The sequence below is a fragment of the Hibiscus syriacus genome, unplaced genomic scaffold, assembly GCF_006381635.1.
Source record: "Hibiscus syriacus cultivar Baekdansim isolate YM2019G1 unplaced genomic scaffold, ASM638163v2 tig00110890_pilon, whole genome shotgun sequence".
In the NCBI taxonomy this organism is placed as follows: Eukaryota; Viridiplantae; Streptophyta; class Magnoliopsida; order Malvales; family Malvaceae; genus Hibiscus; species Hibiscus syriacus.
This window is the reverse complement of record NW_024062900.1, coordinates 7,424,898-7,443,687: the sequence shown is the minus strand read 5'-3', so window position 1 is coordinate 7,443,687 and position 18,790 is coordinate 7,424,898. Positions and strand designations below refer to the sequence as shown.

The 18,790-nt window shown below is 35.4% G+C and overlaps 1 protein-coding gene across 1 annotated transcript; it reads left to right on the top strand.

Moving 5' to 3' along the window:
- The first annotated feature begins 3,938 nt into the window (after positions 1-3,938).
- Positions 3,939-10,187, top strand: LOC120144461 (peptidyl-tRNA hydrolase, mitochondrial). Its single transcript, XM_039158500.1, has 9 exons — positions 3,939-3,988; positions 4,154-4,255; positions 4,339-4,423; positions 4,527-4,594; positions 6,418-6,468; positions 6,594-6,667; positions 7,618-7,676; positions 7,764-7,840; positions 9,993-10,187. The coding sequence occupies exons 2-9, from the start codon at positions 4,157-4,159 to the stop codon at positions 10,122-10,124; spliced, it is 645 nt and encodes a 214-aa protein (XP_039014431.1). The 5' UTR covers positions 3,939-3,988; positions 4,154-4,156; the 3' UTR covers positions 10,125-10,187.
- Positions 10,188-18,790: the final 8,603 nt, after the last annotated feature.

Here is an 18,790-nt window from a genome sequence, read left to right as displayed (position 1 = left end):
GTTGTTCAATTTAATCATTAATTCCAACCATTGTTCCAATTCCCAATCACACAAATTTCTTCTAGTTCGAATATTCCAAGACCAACCATTAGAATCATAACTTCCAAAATCAACCACCTTACCCGATTTATTTGAAGACAATGCAAAAATTCTAGGAAATTGAATTTTCAAAGGGGTATGATCTACCCAAACATCATTTCAAAAGGATATTGACTTACCATTCCCCACTTGGAGCCTTGAATGAGATCTCAAACTTTCTCCGGCCGAATCATTCTTTAAGAAGCTGCTGACAATTCTTTCCAAGTGTCTTGGGGAGAATACACCCTACTAACTGACATAGACAGGCTGTCTACATTGTGTTTGTTGCAAATCAAATTTTTCCACAAGGAGTCTTTCTCATTTGCAAACTTCCATATCCATTTCCCCAACAAAGCACGATTAGTTAGATTCAAATCCAAAACCCCCAATCCTCCATATTCAATCGGACGACAAATCGTTTGCCAATTCACCCAATTTATTCGATTTTTCTCTAACCCATTACCCCACAAGAATCTAGCCATCAACGAATTCAGCTTTTGACTAACTTTGCTTGGCAGTTTAAAAACAGATAGGAAAAAATCGGAAGAGGAGACAATACTGACTTCAGTAGCACCAATTTGCCAGCCAAGGATAGTGTATTAGCTTTCCAACCTGTCAATTTTTTGTTGAACCTTTGGATAACCGAATCCCATAGAATATCTGAGTTCTTCTTTGCTCCAAGTGGTAACCCTAAATATTTCGTAGGGAAAGAACCAACAGAGCACCCAATGGATGTGGCCCAATCTTTCAGAACGTCTTCTTCCATACTAATCCCATACAAATCACTTTTCGATAGATTCAAATTAAGCCCAATCATCAAGCTGAAAATTCTCAAGACTCTTTTTACATTTCTAATCTGTCCGAGGGAAGTACGACAGAAGATGATTAAATCGTCTGCAAACTGAAGATGAGATAACTGACAAGGATTTTCTTACCCACCAATAGAGAAACCATAGAAAAGGCCCAAATCCACAACTTTAGCCAACATCAAATGATGTAACTCACCAACTAAATTGAACAGCAATAGACTACATCCTTGTCTTAACCCTTTGGACATCTAGATCTCCTTTGTGGGGGTACCATTCAGAAGGACAGAAATAGACGCCGAAGATAAACAATACAAGATCCACGAACACCATCTCTCGCCAAATCCTATCTCCCTCATTATTCTTAAAAGGATTGGCCATTCAACTGTGTCATAGGCTCTGTGAAAGTTGACTTTGAAAGCAACCCCCTTTAGCCCTTTTTTCTTCCAATAATCAATACCTTCATTAGCAATAAAGACACAATCCAACAACTGTCTACCCGGGATGAAAGCAAACTGAGAAGAACTTACAATATCATCAATGCAAGAAATGAGTCTCTTGGACAATACTTTAGAGAGAATTTTGTAAAGACTTCCAACAAGACTGATTGGTCTATAATCTTCCAAACACTCTGGGTTTAACTTCTTCGGAATTAAGGTAATGAAGGCATGATTGACTCCGTGATCCGAGGTGTTGTTTGTAATAGTCGGCTGTCGTATATAATGTACTCTTTTCTGGAATGACATTTGAGGCACTTTTTTCCTCCTTCCAATGTTCGCTGATGTATTTTTGTACAACAGTGGTTATGAAGGGGTTTTTTAACAAGGTCTCGCTATTTATCAAAAAAAATAGTATTAAGAGTTAACTGCATGTTTGATAATTTATATTTATATTTTGTCTGTTTTTTTCACTGGTTTGAAAAAAACATAATATATGGTTACTTTCGTTTTTAATTAAGATGTAGTCACCACGAGTTAACTGCCGTTAACAATTAATAGTTTAGGTGACGTGGCAGTTAAATAATTTGGTACAATTATGCAGTTGGTCCTTGTTATTTACATATTTAACTCTCATGTCACCTAATTTGTTAACTGTTAATTGTAGTTAACCCGTGGTGACCACATCTTAATTAAATAAAACGAAGGTGATCATATATTATGTTTTTTAAATCAATGAGAAAAAATAGATAAAATACCAACATAAATGATCAATCATGTAGTTAACTCTAATATTAAAGAGTACAAATCTTATAGAATTTAAAACCAAAACCGTTAAAACTCGTCGAAGTTTTAACCCATTAATTACCAGCCCAGATGATATATGGGGTTCTCCAATTTCAATTTCTTTGCTGCTGATTGATCAGAGAGCCCATTATTTTATTAAATCCATTATATGATTTGTGAGCCCAAAAAAATTTCAAATTAAAACAAAAGTAAATTATACTGTTCCTCGCTGAACTTTACTCTCTCCTATTTTATTCATTGAATTTTATTCTCTCTGAATTTACTCATTGAACTTTCAATTTTTTTAATTTGCTCACTTGTTTTCTCTCTAACATTGTGATGACATATCATCTTTTTATTACTTTTTGAATTTCCATGTGGATTTTTATTATTTTTTATTTATATAATTTGTAATGTATTCTCATTAAATTTTTTATTCCACCAGCCACCCTTTGTCGCCCGTTTTCTCCAGCCATTCCGTCGCCTTTTGATCCAAAATAAACCTTTTTTGTTTAAACCATAAACAATGTAAAAGAAGAATCTCTCGACCTACAACCATCATCACTGTAAAATTACCACCCACCATTTCACTTTCTCTCTCTCAACCACCTCCAATGCACTACCACCAAACCCATAACACACCCAAAAATCATTTCAATCCCTCATTGTAAATCAAACACTAACCCAAATATTGAACCAAACACACAATATCATAGCTATTAACAATAGTAAAAAGAAAAAGAAAAAAAATGAAGAACAAAAGAAAGAGAGATAGACGAAAGTGAACACCGCCATATCTTGATTTTGCGTTGATTTAGTGGTAAAGGAAGACGTTTGAAAATAAAGAAAGCCGAAGAATTTGCTTAAATCCATTGACTTTGAGTTATCTTTTGGTGAAAAATGATGTTGGATTCATGTTCAGGAGGTGAAAAGTAGTCTATATGAAAAATTTAAGATTTAACGGTCACCATCAATGACGGTAGTCGAAATGAAATGATGTGGTGACCAGCGACAATAGTCATTCGGATTATTTGTAAATTAGAGAGAATAGGGAGGAAAAGGGAAAAGCAAAAGAAATAAAGAAGAAAAAAGAATTTTATAGAGGATTTGAAACAACGTCGTTTTGGTGTTGATTTGAGTTTTTCAAAACGATGTCGTTTTGATTCTTATGTTGTGTCGTAATACTGTTAAATAGTTAACGGCGGAGTGATCAAGTAAAAATAATTAAATAATTTAGTAAAAAATTAAAAATACAGAGTAAAATTACAAAGAAAGTAAAGTTCAGTGACCCTTAAAACAAATGAACGTAAAGAATCATTATTTCACCATTTTTCTTCTTTGGGGAATTACAATTCCTTCGTTTATTCGGGAGATTTATTAGTAAATGTCCATTATTCTCTGCTGGTTGTTGCCGCCTACTTCCACCGGTTGCTAGCTGATTGCTTTCAGCAGTTCACGTTTGCTGGTTGCTTTCAGCAGTTCACGTTTGCTGGTTGCTTTCGGCTGCTGTTTGCCTTGAGGTATTACATGTAAAAAATCCATGGATACTCTTTTGACTCTGTCTTTGCTTGAAATGGGTCACTCTTACCATGGATTTAGTTGGGTACGATTGGAGAAGCAAATATACTTCAAAATTTAGAAGCTTTTATACATGCCGATTGCTTTTCGATAAAATGAGAGAACAACAATTAGAATCTAGAAATAATTTAGTCTAGCCACTTCGTTTTTGCAGTAAAGAAGAATGCTAATCATGTTTGATCACGTGCGATTTGAGTGATTAACCTTTGGGTAAAGAAGACAAACTGTTGTTATAATGATTTCTCTCTTTCTATCTCAGGTTTCCTTGGTTGCTTTCAAGAAATTGCTGCTTTGCTTTCCTAGGTAAACCATTCTCCAATGTTGCTTTTATTTTAAGCAATTGGCAGTTTAAGGATTGGGTTGAATTTCGTTAGTTTTCCTCTCTATTTATATTTTTCTTCTGCATCTAACCAAGCTGCAGTTTGTCTTTTTTGGCTGAGTAATTTCCATTTCATATGAACCAAACAGAGGATGATTACTAGGCGTTGCTTTTGTAGCTTTGCCCCACGGCCTTGGTTGTTTGTGGGTTTAGGCAACCCGGGCGATAAATATAAAGGAACTAGACACAATGTACACATTTACTTAACCAGGTATCTCATGATTCTCTTTTAGCACTTTTAATTACATTTAACTTCTTGGTTCACTTGAAACAGGTGGGTTTTGAAATGATCGATGCATTTGCTGAAGCTCAAGGGATAGAAATGAATACCCTTAACTGCAAGGCTATCTTTGGGCAAGGCCTGTCATCTTCTTCATTTTTCAAAGAAAATAAAATAGTTTTAATTTTTTATGTAGTTTAATGAATGTGAAATCTCATTTCTCTCTGGTGACATTATTTCAGGTTTTGTGGATGATGCACCTCTTCTTCTTGCTAAGCCTCAAACATACATGAACTTGAGTGGTGAATCTGTGAGTGATCTTGAAATTTTATTTCTTATTTTGCATGTTTAAAGCTTTTTAATTCATGCAATTATCCATCTCTTGATATCACAATACAGAACCGTTTAACCTTGAATGAACTTATTGGTACTGTTTATTTGATTCTACTTGTTGCATAATTGATATATATGTAGAAACAACAGAAAAATGCATTCATCCTATGGCAATAGTTTATAACTTATAAAACATGGTCGGAATTGGGGATAACCCACTGAACAATGTTCTTACCTTTACTTTGATTGATGGCTTCAATTGCTTACATTGTTTGATGGTAACAATCTTGATTTAGTATAGAGAGGAGGGCTTGCTGGTTGACTGGTTGTTGTTTGATTCATTTGGCATATTTAGCTTTCAACTTTGCATTAAAAAAAAATCATTTGGATATTTGCTGTCTTTCATCAATATCTCCTTTTTCTTCTTCCTCTTCCTCTTAAGGGCGGCTATCTTATTGAGGTGTGGTCCTCACGTCTGGTGCAACACTATGCCACTGGATCTGTGCCTCTTCTTTAATCATTGAGCTTGTTGAAACTAAAAATGATTCAACTAGTAAAATATCATTTGGAGGCATGGGAGGTATTCCATTATGTTGTTGAATGAGCGAGAGTCCCTACCATAGTCACATGGATCGCAGTACGCTCGGTACGGGAACGTGGAATGGGATCGCAATTCACTAGGTCCCTAAAATTCGATACGAGGGGGGTAGACTTCTTTCGGATCACTCCGGTACGATGTACCATATAAATTGGTACGATGTACCAGTTTCTTAGATAGAGATCAATTATGCATGGCTCATTTAGGAACAAAATAATTCAAAACTCAAAATCTAATATGCATAAATCCGATTTAAGGACTAAAATAAATTGAATCAAAAACGAGCATGGCTCCTTTAGGAATAAACCCACGCGAACAAAAATGGACCACCCTAGACCCCAATTAAACGACAGTTTTTAACCAAACTATCTAAAGCCTTTAAAATTTAACCTAAAAATAAATCATAATTTATGCTAAACCTAATCCCTTCCCCCTGTGCCGTTTTGAACCTCTTCTCTTCTTCATCCTCTACTCCTCACAACCGCATGGTCGAAAGTCTTCACAGCCCCAGACCCGAGCAACTTCGAACCCTCTTCTCTTCCATCACCTGAGAAGGAAACCCAAAAGGCTTCGATCATCGATCATCAGCCCCGACGAGGAGCTGTTTTGAAACGGTTTCCCCTCTCCCTCTTATTCCTCTGATTTTTTCTCTCAAACCCCCAATCCCTTTATTTTTCTGATTGCATCTCCTCTTATCCCTACTGCAAAACTATGATGTACCGAATCGCGATTTTGAAACGATCCGAACACGTTCGTACCGCATTTTGGATCGCAACGTTCAGTACGTAGATCGTGGCCAAATGAGCGATTTATGTAACTATGGTCCCTACAATGCTATATGTGGGCCATAAAATTACTGATGTTAATCATTAACAATACTCTAGAAGTTAAGATGGAAAAGGCTAACAAGAAACATTCAACTCTTTCTATAAGTGATGCAACACTTATGGTTTAAGCATTTAATGGATGTAATTTAAGGGCTTAATTGTTTATATATATATATCCCGGTGCAGCAATGTTAGAAGAACTGAAATGTCTTCTTTTTCTTTTAAATCTGTGTGGTGAGGATGTCTGTTTTGTATCACTTTTTTGAGGATAAGTGTCATTATTTTGTGCTTAAAAACTTTAAATTGAAATACATGTCTGAAGTTCCATCAATGGACATCACACTTGCTATAACATTTTTTTTTATTTAATTGTAGACTGGAGCCCTTGCAGCTTATTATAAGCTACCGCTCAATCGAGTGATTGTGGTAATTTTTCCATTGCCTGACATATCTCTCCAAGATTTTGATTGTTCTTTTCGGCTTTGTTTATCATGAAAAGAAATTAGTGATAACATCTTATAGTTGCTCTTGTATAATGTTTTCTGTTGTAGTTTCATGATGACACGGACTTACCATGTGGAGTGCTTCGTCTTAAAGACAAAGGAGGTCATGGAAGCCATAATGGGTATGGATGGAGAATATTATGTACTTTGCCTGAAGAGAACTTTTATATGAAGTTGCATTGAATTTCTTGAGTTTTCTTCTTATCACTTTACAAAATGCTTTGCTACTGCATGAACGAAGTTTCAGCCTCTACTAATTTTGTAAAACGTTTGCTTCCCAACACAAATGGTTAAAAGAAAGGAACAAAAGTGGGGAAAGAAGTTGGCTTGCATTATATAGCATTAGATGGAATGTGAAGTTAAGAAAATAATAATAAAGATCCTTGAAGGTTGTTTGTTAAAGTAGTTCTCCTTTTTGAGGTAATTAGTTTTGAGTGTGGTGCAAAACTACCGTCTTTTCCATCAGTGTTATCTATGTGTAAGTGTGGTGCAAAAAGAATATTTACTTTTTGAGTGAAATAATCTCATCGTTTGGAATGTGATTCGAACATATGTTCCTGTCTTGGGTATTTATCTCCACTGCTGTTGCCCTTTGCGTGCATTTTTTTTTATTTTGCTACTTGCTAAAATCTCCATAAGCATGACTCTTGAGGATTTGTTTCTAACATTCAATGCAATGATCATTTTTCGAGTTCGCTGGTGAATCTAAACATTCTAGGTTTTTAATAAGTTTATTCACTGCGAGGTATCCATGCTTTTTTTGCATCAAAAGGTGTATTAGCCATAACAGCCAGTGTTTTATATTCCAAGGAAATAGAAATATTATAATCCATCATATGAACACAATGTTCTTGGATACTGGAACATTGTTCTAGTGAACATTGAAACATTTTGAAAAACTGTATTGTTTGAGTAAAGAAAAAGAGAACTAGAATTCCTAGTGTGTTAGCGACTATATTGGTTTATGACTTCCAAAGATGTGGGTTACTCTTGTGTTTTTTTATTACATTTTTGAAGCTTGCTCTATTTTAAATTATTTTCCATAATTTTTCATTTTTGCTTATTTTAATAGGCTGAAGAGTGTAATCTATCATTTTCGGGGAAACAAAGAGTTTGCACGGCTACGAATTGGTGGGCTTGAAGTCCAATATTATTTTATTGTATTTCTAGATGCTTCATTTCTTCGTTGAGTAACTTAATCATATGGTTTTTTGTTAGGTATTGGTAAGCCGCCTGGTCAGATGGATCCTAAGGCATTTTTACTGCAAAAATTTAATGCATCAGCTCGAGAACGAGTAAGATTTAACATATCATTTGTTCATGTTTGTTCGTAACTTTCATTTTCTATTAAGATATTGTTTTCAAAAGGTTTTGATATAATGCCTGATTTGCATAAAAAAAAATTACCAAAAACATAATCAACAGTCTAAATTTAGTACAATTAAGCCATGGGGGTTAAGGATAGAGAATATTTCCCTGAAAATTTTGTATAGCTGGAAAAATATTAAGTCAAAAAAATTATGAATAAAATTAAATGTCCTAGCTGCAGACAATGAACTAGTATAATTATATAAGCAAACATTTTTTTTCGGTTTTCCCTTTGTTCGTGTATATCTTTCTTCTATTATTCCTTGTTCCCAGCGAGCTCACCACAACCGGAGACTATGAAGTAATTACCCAGATATCCCTTGCTGATGCCTTATTTGGCAGCTCATACAAAATTGAGTCTTTTAGACCAGCCTTCTCTTTATTTAATCAAGTTACAAGTACATTGAGCCTAAGATGGCACGTTATGGCCATTTTTGGCCCTAGAAAGGTGGTTCTTAATATAATTTAGTTGTCCTCAACAATAAGTGGTAGGGCATTTAGGCCTCTGATTCAATGTTGTGGGCATGGGGCCCATTTCAATCCCAGTATATATATATATATATAGAGAGAGAGAGAGAGAGAGAGAGAAAATAGCAAAATCATATAAAACTGCCTATATTCATTTTTCTTTTCTTACCCCCCTTCCCCCTTTATATCATGCCTGATGGCTATTCTAGTAGTATATTGCTAGTTTATTGAAATTGACGTGTGTTATATAGACTTCAATCAAATGCTATAAATGTTGGAGGGATTTATAATTCTTGGTTAAGTTTGAAAGGTTATAACAAAAGCTTTTTTTTTTCTTTCGTGCTGTCAAGTATAGAACACTTTATGAGCAACTATAACCAAAAATCTTTCTTGATCAGATCCCCGACTTTGGCAGAAGGGAAAAAAAGCTCTAAAAACATAGGTTCACTCCAAGAATCATGAACACCAGGACAAAAATCTAATAAGAGAAAATTCTATGTATGTGATGAACTTTGAGCATCAATTTAAAGGGAAAGTATTTTATTATAATTTAAACAAGAATCAAGTATATTTAGTTGAAAGACATCTCCAATACATACCAGTGGTGTCAAGGAGCACTTAGGCACCTCACATATCAAAAGAAGTGCCTTGCACCCATTCAGGCGAGGCATTTTTTGTCAGGTGCATGGCATATTTTTCTTGCGAGTTGAAAAAGCACAGAAAGGGTTTTGGAATAAACTCTTCAATGTTTATCAACTTGAATATTATGTTTTAGCTTATTAGACATGATACATGCAATTTTCTTTGTCCTGTATATGTATTATTCATCTTCTAAAGGTTATTGTCGTCATGTGTCTGAGCATTTTTCTTGCACCACATTCCTCAGCTATACAACGGCCCTAGCACCTAAAGTGCAGTTTGCATCCTTGAAAACACAATACTTCTTGTTATTCAAGTGTTCTTTTCCTCATTCATTGAGAAAATGTACTTCTAAAACTGATGAAGGAAAAAAGTATTAGCTTAATGACATTGCATCTCGTTAATTTGCAAGTATGCATTCTTTCTTGACATGTAGAAAGGGGAGAAACTGTTCACATATGCACATAAGGCTTCTAGCATTTTTCTTGCACCACATTCCTCAGCTATACAACGGCCCTAGCACCTAAAGTGCAGTTTGCATCCTTGAAAACACAATACTTCTTGATATTCAAGTGTTATTTTCCTCATTCATTGAGAAAATGTATTTCTAAAACTGATGAAGGAAAAAAGTATTAGCTTAATGACATTGCACCTCGTTAATTTGCAAGTATGCATTCTTTCTTGACATGTAGAAAGGGGAGAAACTGTTCACATATGCACATAAGGCTTCTAACAAATGGATTTACATTAGCCTAGGTTTGTTCTAGTGTTGCTTCTAACGTTGTATTGTAACATATTTTAACATGTTTTAAGTTTGAATTCCTATTCTTTAATTTCCCGTCCGGTTTCTTAAAGATGCTGCTTTCAGGAGTATGGTATTGTTTAAAGTTTAGAACTGAACTTATATAGCTCATATTCGAACTCTAGCATTTAAAGTGATTACATTTTTTTTCTTTTATGTTGTTGAACAAGATTGATACCGCTTTGCAAGAGGGAGTTGAAGGATTGAAACTTCTTTTATCGAAAGGGTTGACAGAAAGTTCAAGACGATTCAACACTGAACAAAAGTACAAGCATATAAGATTACAAACTATGCCGAACTGAAGAATGTTGGAGCCTTCCTTGTATGATCGTTTTAAGGGTGCCCTGGTCGTAGCTTTATGAAGTATTTTAATTTTGGTTTGATTGTAAAGAGAAATGATTACAAAGCTAGCAATGGGATGTAAGTGAAATGTGATTGTAAAAAATCGGACTGAATCCGGTTGGTATCATTTTGACACAGATCATCAGTAGCTTTCTCAACTGACTTAGGAAATCATACTGATTTGGATTACAAAGATTTTTCAAGTTTCAAGATTATGTTTAATTTTCCAATATTTGGTGATCGAGATAGAGGTCTAATTGATTGCTGCATTTTGTGCGGTTATCTCGTTATGCTTCTTGCTAGACTCGTCGATGACTGTTGGGCTAAGATCGTAACTCTAATTTAGGTTATTTTTCCCCCAATTGGGTAAATAGTTTTATTAATTAACCTAATAGGGCATGTTGGAGTTTATTTTGGGATATGCGACATTTGTTATAGTGACCATTGAACTCATCACGTCGATATGACTAGTTTCAATTGAAATTATTTTTTTAATTGATCAATTAATATTTAATTATTTTTTCTTAAAATTCTTCATGTCGAGGTGATGAGTTTTATTTAAATAATATTTTTTTTAAACTTTGAGTGTTGTTTTAAAAAAAAAAAATAGTGGAACTTGTCATGCTGAGATGAGTTTTATTAAGATAATATTTATTTTAAAATAAGTAGTCGTTTATAGTCAATTGTAAACCACCATCATTTTTTTTAAATGATGGAGTTTGTCATGTGGATGTGACGAGTTCCAATGATCATTTTCACAAAATTTTCATTATAATAAGAGGGGGGTGAGTTGATAGAGTGCATATGAGATTGAAATCATACATTTGTTGGAAGAATATTACGGATTTTTTTAATGATATATTTGGGTTTAATTACTCAGACATCGATGATTCGAATTCGAGCTTGACTTCAGATGAGGAGTGGGTAAAGGAGGAGGCTATGAAGTCGATACTTGATCAACATTAAGAGAGAAGGAAACTTGACGAAGAGAACAAAGAGATGAAAATCGAGAAGAAGAAGAAGAAAAAGAAGTATGAAGAGTTGCTGATCCGACGAAACAAACGACTTATAGAGAAAAATAAAAAAAAAATTGTGTAGAAATTAAGAAGATGAATGAGACAAAAAGTTGCTTTGTATGTTGATTTTTATATTGAAAAAATGTTTTACATATATGTATGAATTTGTGTTTAGTTAAAAGTTATTTATAAGTAGTTTGCAATTATGTATGAAAAAATTAAAAATCTAGATGGATATCGATGTTCATAAATTATCCAAGAAAAAGGTACAACAAAACAACATGAGAATAGAATTACAAAAGTTTTATCAACCTGCTCGATATTTAGGAAGATGTGGACAATGCTTCCTGTTGTAGCTTTTACCTCTGTAGTGGCCACAAAACTCTGGCAGACATTGATCTTGTTGTGGATCATCCATATCAGTATGAATTCGACTAGATTCAGGTTGACCCTTCAAGTTTCTTCATAATTGTGGATTTGACAATAACTCTTTAGAAATTGTTGATGGTCAATAAGCATCGTTTGAGAGATACTTAAACTCACAACTATATATGTTGTGCATAGTATGCAGAGTATAACAATCATCAACATACGAGTATGGGTCAACATTAACATGCATACATGCAACAACAACATGAGCGCATAAGTATTTGAAAGCTTGAAATCCTCCACAATCACATCATCTTCTATACATATTACCAGTGTATATGGTAGAATTATCACCCTCATATAGTCGAACAAGTGTTTGGATAACGTAATCAGAATCAAGTCTGACGAAATTTTGGACAAACATTGATGTTGCATGTGTTTGATTTTTGTTCATTGCCTTTTCCAAATCTAGAGCCCAATTTCTACCATCATTGATCATTGCCTCTATTTGTGCACCTTTATCTGCCCAAACTTTACCTAATCAGAAGTAAGTCTCTCTAACAATACTTGCAACTGGAATATGTCTAATCCCTTTAAGCACTAAATTTATACATTCAACAAGATTGGTTATCATATGGACGTAACATCAACCTTGATCATCGTATGCTTATGACCATCTTTCTCAAGGTATTTCAACTACAAAGTCCTAAACATCTTTTCCGTTTTTCTTCAAATTTTCTAGCCTTACACGGAAGTTTGATTGTAGTAAAGCATATCTTGAAAAAAAATTGGATTTCAAAATAATAACAATTGAAGAACATAAAATGAAGAAAAAATCATGAACGAAAAAAAAGAATAAGTCACCCATGTTGATAATATCTTTTTTGATCTTTTTATTCTTAAACCTTGTCATAACATTGGTAGCAATATAACGTATGCAATACGTCGAGTATACATGGGGAGGCGACCGCCTGCTTCCAGTCTATCAATCGTGGCCAACAACCTGGGTGAACGGTTTGATATCATACAAACCCAATCTTGGGTGACAACATGGGAGTGCATGATCGCGTATAAATGTGTGTGCTATGGCACGTAAATCTGTGCAAGTATACACAATCGATACAATTAATATACTAGTGAGTGAGAATCATCTCTATAGGGATTGAGGGAATTCTTTAAAGCAAGCTATAACTAGGAAAATGTGTCATTAACTAATCCTAAGTGTCTAAGTTTAATGATATAAACAAGGGGAAAAAATGTTGTGCCAGATGGTATGAACAAATGGAAAAATATGCTATGGCAAGAAATTTTTGTGAAGTGAAGTGAGCAAGAATTGTGTCGTGGCAAGAAATTTATACGAGAGTAAAGAATAAAAAATTACTAAGGCAAGAAATATTTGATCTCTGAATATAGACTGGAAACCTCACACAAACATACTTCTTATGGAGCACTTGAGTTGGATTTTCTACGATGAGAAATTATTCTATATCTAGGATGATCTAAGTACGCTATGCCTAAGTTGCCCGACAGGATTTACTAGAAGTGTTCCTAGGCTATCTCTAGTAAGGAACCTGATAAAACTATTACCACAACAATACCTCTCAGAGTAAAAGTGACCTTAGCCTATCGAATGATTGATATCCCTTTTAGTCATTTAAAACCTTCTCCTTATCTCTCAGGTAGATTAGGACCTCACCACACTGATTAGCTCCCTTGCTCACGTACATCTAACCTAACTCTCTCGATATTAGTTATATGTTCTTAGAAAAACGATTATCTCTCAATAGCTCTTACAAAGACTAAGAATTTTATGTCATGCCATAAGGCAATCTCTCAAAAGCTCTTACAATGCTACGACGTAAAGTTAAAATAGTGAACAAAACAACATAAAACATAAACATAATTAATCATCCATTAAACACAAAATAAAAACAGCATCCCAACAAATCCAACACCAAGTAGAACAGTTTATGGTGTGGCTAAAATAATCCCAAAAAATTCATCAAGTATAAGTCCTTTAAACATATAAGAAATGAAGAACGAGGAGAAGAAAACTCCCAAAACATAGTTGTTGCCGTGACGTCAGACCACCACCATGACTGCTCCAACATTGTAGCCTCTCTTAAGGACCTTGATGCTACTTCGACGAAGCCCAGCTATGGAGGACACCAAGAAAAGAAGAGAGAAGAATAGTAGAGAAGAAAGTGTTGCACCTGCCTTTCCAAAGCTTTTAGGGTAAGTAAAAATGTTTCCCTTGAATCGTGGGTACCATTTCCTATTTATAGTGGGGAATTTCTAGAGTTTTGTACCCTTTAAATTCCCTAACATGCCCATAAATTCAAGCCCAAAACATGATATCATGGAAGTTAGTAGTGGTCCCAAATTATCAGTAGGGGTAAGGGGTTCACGTGAGGTACATTGGACAGTTGGTCGTACGACATCAGCTACTTTGTCTTGTATTGTGTCCAAACTTCTAAGAAAAACTTGTAGTGGCGAAAAATTGCTCACGATCATCATCATCGATTCAATTGGCCCTCGCTCTAAAATTGTCATGGCAAATAATTCTCTCCTCGGTCATTTCCCGTCACATGCACAATCACAACCAACACACAACCCATCTAATCAGCAACATCAAATTTATCAAGAAAAACTAGTTGCGGCAAAACTTTCCACCACATGCAATGAATTGCCATAAATGAAACTATATGTAGCTAAAATGCTTATGACAATAGCTTTTAGAAAATCAATAACTTAAGTAAAAAGACCCAAAATATAGTCTTTTTACGAAGTTATCACACCCCCAAACTTAAGTTATTGTTTTTCCTCAAGTAATGGATAATGAGCAACAAAAAAATAAAATGCTATGACAAAGTATAAATCAGAACAGTCATGTGGTCTAAATTTTAGCCCTCGGCAAAAAGTTTGGGTTCAATATACTAGACTAATTGAGAAGTCAAGTACCTTTCCCTAGGAAAAGATATTTTGTAAGTGTGTTTGTGTGTGTGATTGTATCTAGTCTATGCTTGACAAAAATTAGAAAGTCCCTAAGTAAGTTCTTTTGTTTTGCCAAGACATAAAAATTATTCATTAATCACAAAATTTACTCCTATTTATTCAACACTTAAACTTTTCAATTTTTCAATTTTTTACACTACACAAGGGGGTTAGCCTATTACAACTACCATCCCACACTCTAGATTAATGAGAGCATACCTTTCATCCCCGAGCTAGTCAGGTAGAGTCATCCCGTGACTACTTTCATTCACTCATATGCTTAGGTTACCATTTATTCAAGGGGTTTCAGACAATACCGTCACACATAACAGTGTCCCTCTACATCTATGTTGAGGAATTTATTTTCAATTCAACACAATTCACAATACTAAGGAGTTTAACTTTGTCTTTTCATGCATTGATATAACAGTTAAGTTCATTACCAGAATTTTATGCCACGACACGTAGTTCTTTCATAATTTTTTAAGTTCATCAAGCATAGAAAAACATATAATCGTGTTCAAAGAGTCACAAAGAATTAAGTCCTAGGGTTGGTTCTATCCTCCTCAACAATCATATACAATGATTTCTAGCCATGGTAAAAAAAATTATCACCATCATGCATTATCAAGTTATTCCAAGTAACTAACCTAATCTTAACTCATGACATAATAAAAAAAATTTCTACTAAACATTATCAATGCAAATGACTATGTATGAACACAATACCTCCCCTAAACTTGAGGGATGCATTATCCTCAATGCATGAAAACTAAGTCAAATGAAACTAAACGAAATAAAATGCAAAACAAAGGTGGTAGAGGTACCTCACTGTTGTGGATTTCTCTTGTTGGATGCTCAGGTGCGACATCTCTTGAGTGGAGGTGGGCTATCAGATTTTGTGTCTTCAGATATGCGTGGTAATGAGATAGTACTAGGTGCACGGCCGACTGAATGCTTTAAGAGACACTTGGTCCTTAGGGGACTAACTTGTCGTGGTAACTCCTCTGGTGGCGGATACTTAACATGCTCTTCCATGGGTTGTCTTGCTTCTAGCTCTACAATGGGTTCAGTGGTTTGCTCGATAGCTGGCTCGACGATAATGTCCTCAACAACTGGGTCAGAATAAAATAAGGGTACTAAATGCAAATAAAACTCGTACAAATTAAAGTAAATTAATTTATTTATACATAGAATGCAAAAAGAAATTTTCGTGGAAAAAGTTTTCAAGGCATAAAGGGCAAACTTTCAGGCCCTATGACGCAGTAGCGCCGATTTTTCACGCACGAAGGGTTTTGTATTGTAGGCCTTCATCCTTTGGCTATTCACTTTAAAAATTTCCTCATTTTCTAAGTTATTGATTTCTACTACTCCATGGCCATGCACTTGATGCACTATTAAAGGCCCTGACCAGAAAGAACTTGAGTCTAGAGTTGTAGAGGAGTACTTGATGGCCAGGAAAAAAATTATCATGGCAAAATTTTTCTGGCATGCCACTTCTTTGTTTTTTCCTTGTAGAGATGAGCATTCTTATAAGCCTGAGCTCTAAACTCCTCCATCTTGTTTAGGTCCAACAATCTTCTTTTTCCAACAAGTTATGCATCCACAGATAAGTGACATGCCTTGCCATAAATCAACTTGAATTGGGACATCCCTAGTGGTGTCTTAAAAGTTGTGCGGTAAGCCCACAGTGCCTCATACTGCTTTGGCGACCAATCTTTCCTCCTTGGGTTTACCACCTTTTCAAGTATTTTCTTGATCTCACGGTTGGAGACATCAACCTGTTCATTGGTTTGGGGGTGGTATGTCGTGGCAATCTTGTGGCATACCCTGTATCTTTGCAGTCCTTGGCAATTAATTTGTTGTCAAAGTGGTGCCCTCATCATTAATGGTCACCCTTGGTGCTCCAAAACATGTGAAGATGTTTTTGTGCAAAATATTTAGCACGGTTTTGGAGTCATTCTTTGGTGTTACTACGGGCTCAACCCATTTGGACACGTAGTCCACTACTAAAAGTATGTACTGATCGCTAAATGATGATGAGAATGGTCCCATAAAGTCTATCCCCTATACATCGAAGAGCTCGACTTCCAAAATATTTTACCATTACATCTCATTTCTTTTCGATATGTTCCCAGTGCATTGGCAGTGATCACATGACTTGTAGAAGTCATGCGCATCCTTGAACAAGGTGGGCCAATAAAAGCCATATTGTAGGATCTTTGCAATAATCCTAGGCCCACCAAAGTACCATCACATGGGGATGTATGGCAATGGAATTTGATCTCTTTGTGTTCTTCTTCGGTGACATCTCCAAATCATTTGATCAACACATTGCAATGAAAATTCCTCAGACTCCGAATCTGTTTTATCTTTAGTATGTCTCTTATCTGTCTTAGTCCGGAAAAACTCGTTGTGGTAAACTTTTTTTGTACTCCTCTATCTAGAAAAAATTGTTATAGCTAAAATTTTCATGCTCCTTTAGTTATAAAAATTTGCCATGGACAAAAACTTCAGCTCCAGCTTCCTCAATTGAATCTATGTCTTCAATGCATTGACATTTTTCAAAATCATCAATATATTTAAGAGTGTTGAAGACATTTATTGTGACACTCTGATAAAAAACCCTCATCATGAACTCTCCCTTCTCACAATCTATTAAGATGCGCCTAGTGGCCAAGAAGGGATGCTCAAGAATAATAGGTGCATTATCGTCGACATCACAGTCTAGAATGAGAAGCCTGCTGGGAACACAAACTTTTCGACCTTGACTATTCCATTTTCTATTCTACCATCGAGAAGAACTTGTGATCGGTCAGCTAGTTACAATATCATAGTGGTTGGTCAAGCATCACCCATTCCAAGCTTCAAAAATATGAACTTGGGCATAAGGTTCTCTCAACATAGTTTTCACCGATGAAACAAGGAATAACAAAGCTTCTAGGATCTTTTCACTTTCGTAGAAGTATACTCAGTGCAGAACAATATTCTTTCGTCGTGGTGACATTTTCTAGTATTTCCACCTTTCTCTTCTTCGTGACAATATCTTTCAACAATTTGGCATAAGTAGGCATATGATCAATGTCCTCGAGATGTGGGACTGATATATAACTTATCAAGGACATCAATAAGATTTTTGGACTGGATCTCATCATTGTGTTTCTTCAACCGTTAATGGAAGGACGATGGGAGTTTGACTTCATCTGCTACCGGTGGGGGTAAAACTTTTGTCGTGGCATTACTTTTTCCTTATAAGTAGGATGACTGGTTGAACCCTCATCCTTTTCCTTCTCCATAGGTGATTCTTCTTTTTCAGCAGGTTCAGCTTGACCTTCAGATTCTTCTAGTAGAATGCCATCGAGAGAAATTTCTTGCTCCTTCCCCCCAAAATGTATCTTCTTGATTATGCTAGGCGTCTCTCCTCAGTGTAAGTGCACTGCATTGCTCCTTTTCGTGAGGTTTAGTGACCTCATTATCACTAGGGAGGTTGTCTTATGGGCAAGAATGTAGTTATGTGGCAATTTGGTCCACTTGGTTCTCCAACGCTCTTAAAGATGAGCTATGGCTTTGTAATAAATTTGCTTGGCTTTGTAAAAGTGTGCCTTGACTTTTAATTGTTGATTAGTGTTCGTGCAGTAAGGACTTTGTTGAAGCCATGAAATCTTTTGTCGAAGCCATAAAATCTTTTAGAGAAGCTTCAAGGGAATTAGCATTTGAGGAAGACGCCGAACCTTTGTTAATATTTTGCCACGACATCTATTTATGCTAAAAATTTAAAGGATCATAAATATTTTATTGTGGCCTATTTAAGTTGCATGCATGGTTGTTTTGAGCCTCTTGGTTACCCCATGAAAAATTAGGATGCTAACGCCATCCTGGGTTGTAGATGTTAGAATAGGGTTGATATTTATTTCGATTGAAATTACCCACGAAATTGATAGAATCCTGATTGTTAGGGAATTCACTCCATGGTGATTGCCATGACAAAAATTACATGACGACATGGTTTCCTTAACTTCTTTCACCTCGATAGAACGTTGTAGATTTTTTGACATATTTGTTATGGCAGAAAGTTGGATGGACATAAAATCTCTGGCATCAAGTTCAAATGCCCCAGGTGCCTTCCTCCCAGTTCCAAGCCTTGTAGAGGGGAATTGATAATCGTTGTTGGCTATCCTATTAAGGGTATCAAAAGCTTCCTCGGGTTACTTATCAAACATAGTTCCATTTGACGAGGTATCCAACAT

What these genes read in the sequence shown, in the direction of transcription:
- LOC120144461 (XM_039158500.1), top strand. Translation starts at nt 4,157, where the DNA reads ATGATTACTAGGCGTTGCTTTTGTAGCTTTGCCCCACGGCCTTGGTTG. An exon ending in TGAACTTGAGTGGTGAATCT is followed by an intron (nt 4,595 to 6,417) that starts GTGAGTGATCTT and finishes ATTTAATTGTAG; the next exon opens with ACTGGAGCCCTTGCAGCTTA. An exon ending in ATGCATCAGCTCGAGAACGA is followed by an intron (nt 7,841 to 9,992) that starts GTAAGATTTAAC and finishes TTGTTGAACAAG; the next exon opens with ATTGATACCGCTTTGCAAGA.